Source organism: Pinus tabuliformis, chromosome 6, assembly GCF_031772625.1.
Source record: "Pinus tabuliformis cultivar Carrire ecotype Pingquan chromosome 6, CPIR1, whole genome shotgun sequence".
NCBI lineage: Eukaryota > Viridiplantae > Streptophyta > Pinopsida > Pinales > Pinaceae > Pinus > Pinus tabuliformis.
Window position 1 is genome coordinate 101,222,107 of NC_142292.1, and position 6,428 is coordinate 101,228,534.

A 6,428-nucleotide genomic window follows, 5' to 3' on the forward strand; every position below is an offset into this window, starting at 1 on the left:
GCAGGTTGCAGACTTCCCTTTTCCAGGTTGAAGGTCTCCCTCTTCATAGCATTAGGATCACTTCTTCTAGCAGAAGACTTCAGCTTCTTATGAGACTTGGAAGAGTTCCGGGAACTGCACTAAGCATTCCAATGCTGGTGGTCATCCTTAAACCACCACCTTATGCCAACATTTCACATAGCACATTCAACCTAGTATTTCCATGCATGTTTGATTATTTAATAGCTCTCTTCTTGGACTCATACATACCCCTTCGGATTAAGGGGGGCGATGTTGGACACCTAATCCTCTAGGGGTTGGAAAGGAAGTTGAACAGTGAAAGGGAGTCCAAGATACTACTTGGAATATGAATCTAAAGGTCACACCAATGTACTATAAATGTATATCATGTCAATAATATATGTATTCAATGTTTTTCCTTCACAGGCTTGTGTTCTCCATGGTTGACTTTAACACACATGAAGCCCTAAATAAGTAGTCATAACATACAAATGCCTGTCAAAAATACCAGCAAAAAAGCCATAAATCCTAGCATCAACCAAGTTGGCCAAAGTGCTAACACTAAGGACTAGGCACATGCCACCTAGTTAACGCCAAAATCCAAACAACAAGGTAGACAACAATGAATTAACCCACATTGCGGAGAGAGGAAAAAAATCTGCTGCAAGAGAAGAAAAGAGAAAAAGGAAAGGAGGGAATAGGCCACCGTGAGAGCTCCAAAGAGTGGCCTAGATCCAGGCTATAACAAAGAAGAAAAAAATGAGCCACATCACTCAACAAGAAATCCCATGTCACCATCCAAAGATCTATGGATACTCCCTTAGGAGAAATAAAGGATGGTGATGAGTGTGTTGAAAGCAGCACAAAAGAAAGTTGTGACAATGGTGACACTAGCAAGAAGGAACAACAAGAAAGTTGAAGATCGCCCGCTGTAGAAAAAACCCACCAAAACAAGTTGTCCATGAGGAAGCAACCAACTCAACAGGAAGAGGCATGAGAAAGAGTGATGAGATTTTTCTCCCTCAATTCAACCCAACCTAGACTTGATAAATAATGCAACGATATTCATGAGCCAGTAATAGAACCTGCAAAACATGAGAGTTGTGATGGAAAATATAGAGACATGAAATAAGGTTGGAGCAACTAGGATTAGCTACCCCAACCTTTTGACACCATAAACATTAAATGTTGTTGGACTAATGTCGGCTCCAAACTAGCATTAATAAAAATTCCAATGAAATTCAAAACTTATTATCCTAAGTTATACATTTTTCCCACAAGACTTCAAAATATAATCTTTGGATAAAAAATAAAAAAAAAAATGATAAAATGTTTTTGTTAAAAAATTTGATACATTGGTTGGTCAACCCAGCCCCTACGGAAGGACTAATGTGTTTTAAATATTATATTAATTATACCATACAAATTTTATAAATAAATTTTAAGTCCAAATTTATGATACATTTGTAAACATATTTTAAATCATTAAAGTGATTAGAGTATTTATGAATTGTTTAAGAAAAAGGCATTTGGTGAAAGGATAATAAATTTAAAATTTTAAGGCAAATTAATTTAATTAAAAATATTTTTGTTTTTAAAAATGTGGATAAGTGTGTGTTTTCAAAATTTTAATTTCATTATTAAGAATGATTAAATAGATAGTAATAATTTAATTTTTGTTTAATATTTCAAAATATTTTTAGTATTATGCAGCACAAGTTGAGGTTTCATAGTTATGTTATTTTTTTATTTTAACTAATTAAAAAAAATGTATATAAACAAGTGTCATATTAAAATAATTATGGTGTTTTTGGGTATGTGGTATTGATAACCCATGGTATTAGCCTATGTAACAAAACGGTAAAATGGGGTGAATCTACATTGTTAAGAATCTTGTTACATGTTTTTTTAAATGTATATATGTTTAACTAAAATAATAATTCTTTTTATAATTAATAATAATGTTAATTTAAAATAAATTTTTAATTTTAGCAATGTGAGAAGCATCATGAATTGAGTGTCTTGATGTTTATAGTAAATTGATACCCACGGACATTTACAATCCATATAATTTATATGATTATGCTATTATAAATTTAATAGTTGGTAAAGGAAAAGTATCCAAACATGTATAACAGTAGCTGATATTAGACCCTTTTTGTAGAACTCTATTGTTGATTTTTGGTAGATATTGGATGAATTATATTGCGAAATAATTATGTAAATGTATTTTTTTTTCCCTGGATACAAAAATTCTCTTTAAAATAACCATGTAAATGTACTTTCTTTTCCAAAATATATATATATCAACTAGGAAAAAACCATAGCCATGGTGCCTTAAATAAGAGTTAGCATTTAGAGAATGAATTTGTTATATGGCCATTGTGGAAATTAACCTCCAATGTAAGAGTAAGCGAGAGAACGCTTTGAGGAGGTTTGACCTTTCGAGAAGGAAGCACTGCTTGTAAGGAGGAGCCGTGATTGATTAGCAGCCTGCAGAGATGGAAGGGATCTTATATTCGATTATTCAGGTCACCAAATGGGAGCCCAACTAATTCTTTACTAACCATTTCCCATAATGGAGGAGGGAAGGTTTCGAGGATCCCTGTTCAAGTTCAATGCAAGATTACGCAGATGCAAAGTCCATGCCTATATGTCCCGTGAATGAGTTATTCTACAATGCATGCATTTATACCTTCTGCCATTCCTAAATTTGAGCAACTGCTAAGTCAGAGACGGACTCTCGTAGATCCTTCAATTTTCCATTGAAGTATACAACACTGGTATTGGCTAATTGTATGTTGCTCTCACATGAATTTGATTGCACATGAAAACACTGTAGAATTTTATTCAATTGTCATTAATTGTGAGTGGAAGATGAGATGTGGCCGAGTCTATGAATCTTGGACTTTTATCCATTGTGCATATAAACTTCATCGATGCAGTGGGTGTTGTTTCCTCCATCGAAGCAAAGTTGTCAGCCATAACAGCATGGATCTATGAAAGGCATTTTCTCCATATAGTACTTTCTCAATTTCTGACCTGGCAAGTTCGACAAGGAGGGTTCAAGATTGTCAGCCTGGGCTATCATGTGATTATAATGTGCAGTATGGAAATGAAAGTTCAACTTCAGGGTATTTTGTAAAAGGATGCATTGTTGAGCAGCTTATTAAATTCAAAATTTAGCCTTATTTTATCTAACATAAAAGAATCGTGCTTAACAAGTCTTTGCTGAAGATGACTGTGGTGGGTAGTTAACAACAGCCCGCATACAATGTAGCGCCGCGGTGGATTATGGCTTCGCTTTCACCCATGCGGCTTTCGTTTACCAGAACCCCACTATTAGTTATGGGTTTAACAGAGTTGACCTCAAAGGAAAGGCACTACAATTTTAAAAAAAAATTGAAATTCTTTAGCATTGAAATATTTTATCATTAAAACCAATCATTTAACCTTGATACTTCACCATTAAAATTTCTACAACAAAAAATGATAGAAACATATCACGTGAAAATGTGGTGGCTATGGTATGGATTACAGATAAATATATTGCAAGATAAAAGAAGAATTTTCTATATCAACGCATACTACATTACTGGGAATTTTCTGCTATGCTTTGCAACGAATATTACATTACTGGGAAGAGATGGTAGCAATCTCTCTGCTTTTAGGATCTGTCATTGCAACCTCTAAACTATGAGGCGAAGAAGATTGGTCACATGAAAATATCCCCATAATGGGAATGGGCGGTGTGTCAACTGGGAATGGAATTGGAGGAGGTGTAATTTCAACATCTCCTTCTAACATCTGGATCACTTTACTCATTCTGGGACGGCGAGATGCATGAAATTGAATACACCAGAGCCCCACTAAACATAATTTCTTAGCTATGGCTTCCTCTTCTACCGACATATTTCCCTCCCTCAAATTCCCAAATTCGCCCTTCTGCACTTGCTTAAATGCCCATTCAGGGTAGAAGACTTTGCTAGATCCACTTTCTTTATTTTCGAGGTTAAAGTTCTTTCTCCCGCCTACCATCTCCATAATCAGCATCCCGTAACTGTAGACATCGCTTCTATCAGTGACAACACCATACATTCTGGACCACATCTCTGGGGCAGCGTAACCTTTTGTTCCTCCATGAGCTATGGAGATGTGACTTTCCTCTTTATTCGACATTTTGGCTAGACCAAAATCAGCAACTTTTGGCAGAAAATTGGCATCAAGGAGAACGTTATGAGGCTTTATATCACAATGTAATATTTTATTTCTGCACTCATCGTGTAGGTATGCAATACCACGAGCTGTACCAAGTGCAATAGAGTACAACAATTTCCAATCCAACTGATTTTCAGGATCTCCATGAACATATCTGTCAAGGGAGCCATTAACCATGTATTCATAAACCAGAGCTCTTTTGGATCCCTCGGAGCAATAACCCAAAAGTCGCACCAGGTTAACATGATAGGTCCTCCCCACTGTAGCCACTTCCGCAATGAATTGTTGTTCACTATGTTTCGATTCATCCAAAATCTTTATAGCTATTGGCGCTCCACCCGGAAGCTTCCCTTTATAAACTGTTCCGAAACCTCCTTTTCCAAGCTGGTCGGCTAGATTGTTTGTGTAAGCTCTGATCTGTGCATAAGAATATCTGGTAGGTACCAGTGAGGAATAATAATGTAAGAAATTTTCCACAGAGGGAGGCCTAGAGTCGAGAGGGTCCATAAACTCTAGAATAGTCTGCTCCTCATCACTGGCAGTTCTCTCACAACAACATCGACGACGGATCGCTACGCAAGAAACCACTACTATGATAAAAGCACCACACTGTGTGGAAAACACGGCTGCAAATAATGTTCAACAACGTAATGAGTGTATGAATTCTAAAAGATACATATTCGTAATGAATAGTATTAAATATAAACAATTACCTGCCAGTATTCCTAAATGCATCCTTCTTTCAATTGAGATTCCTTAACAAGAGTAAACAAAAAACCGCTGAATCAAATAGCGTAAAGTAGATAGAAATTGTGATATACAGTATGGTTTTCGAAAAAAAAAATTATGGGGATTCTCACCAGTGCAATTCCGCTTGCGAACATCGTTGGTTCTACAAATACAACTAAATTCATAATTATGCAGATTAGAATAATTGGAATAATTAGAATACAAGTTATAATCAAAATCAAAATCATCAAAGTAACATCGTCCTCTGGTGTCTGCACAAGATTGGCAATCATCCCGAAGAGGCCATGTGATTTGGAATCCTGTTTGTTGGAGGCGATCAAGATTCTTGTCGGCGCTAATGTTGTAGGTTTTATCAGTTGGAAAGACTATCGGAGATGAGGTGCACCCTGCAATGCTGAAACCTGGCGAAGGGAAGAAAAAGCAATGATTCCGAAGGGTAGAAAAAGAAATGGTTTCTTCGCATTCGAATGGGGTGACAGGGAGACCATTGAGTAGTTGGGCAGATTCTGTACAGGCCAGAATTGTTCCCAGACTGTATGCTGGCGAAAGGCTAAAGAATCCATTTCCGATTAACCAATCGTAGTCAAGTGTGGCACCGCTAAACTTAATGAATACATTGGAAGGGGTGATTTGGAGGGTTCGGGTACGGTATGACGAATCTGTGATATCTCCCAGTACTGTCCAACCATTTTCTGTCCCAAGGTTTTGCAATCGCAAGTCAACGAACGGCTGATTCTGATTGCAGTCCACAGATAAAATGCCACATCCTCCAAACGGAAATTGGATGGTTGAATTGCCACAACTGTAAGGACGGCAGTCTTTATAAGAAGGAAATTTCTGGCCCTGGTTCAGAATGATAAAGTAGACAACTGCAGCAATATAACCAGCAAGAAGCAAAGTAATAATGGCAGGGGCAATGACTGAGGATGTCATTTTGCCTAAACCCAACCCAACAGACAGAGGCATACGAAGACTGAGTTTGGCACAAGCTACACACAAATTGCAAAGAGAGAATGTGAAAAGCAGAGAGGAGAGTACAACAAGCACAAAACTCACACGCAAGTTAAAGGGGTGTGGAAATACAGATAGATAAGCGCGTTCATTTCTATTCGATGCAACGAAATATGACTTAAAAAATAAATTATTACCCAATCTAAATTTAATTGCATTTCAGTCCACATAGTGCAGTTGATGCATGAATTATCTTTTTCCGATAAATTTGTCAGGGTTGACCCAATGAATGAATAATTTCGATCAATTTGTCATGGATGACCGAATGAATAATGAATAGACGGACATTTGGAGTTATATTCGTTTTGTTCATTGTTAATGCCAAGCAGTGATGCTGAAAGATTTCTTGAAATCTTTTTTGGGTCATTTTTGGCAGTTATTCGATGGAGTATCTATTATTAAAAACTTATTAGTTTTTATTGTAATAATTTTTTTGGTTACATCTATTT

The 6,428-nt window shown here is 36.6% G+C and overlaps 1 protein-coding gene across 1 annotated transcript; it reads right to left on the reverse strand.

Annotated features, from left to right (window-relative positions):
- Window positions 1-3,601: 3,601 nt before the first annotated feature.
- On the reverse strand, window positions 3,602-5,975 carry LOC149257454 (LEAF RUST 10 DISEASE-RESISTANCE LOCUS RECEPTOR-LIKE PROTEIN KINASE-like 2.5). Its single transcript, XM_089369791.1, has 2 exons — window positions 4,932-5,975; window positions 3,602-4,844 (listed from the first exon to the last, which is right to left on the reverse strand). Exons 1-2 carry the CDS (start codon window positions 4,951-4,953, stop codon window positions 3,634-3,636), a joined length of 1,233 nt encoding a protein of 410 aa, XP_089225917.1. The 5' UTR covers window positions 4,954-5,975; the 3' UTR covers window positions 3,602-3,633.
- Window positions 5,976-6,428: the final 453 nt, after the last annotated feature.

What these genes read in the sequence shown, in the direction of transcription:
- LOC149257454 (XM_089369791.1), bottom strand. Translation starts at nt 4,953, where the DNA reads ATGCATTTAGGAATACTGGCAG. An exon ending in GCATTTAGGAATACTGGCAG is followed by an intron (nt 4,845 to 4,931) that starts GTAATTGTTTAT and finishes CATTATTTGCAG; the next exon opens with CCGTGTTTTCCACACAGTGT.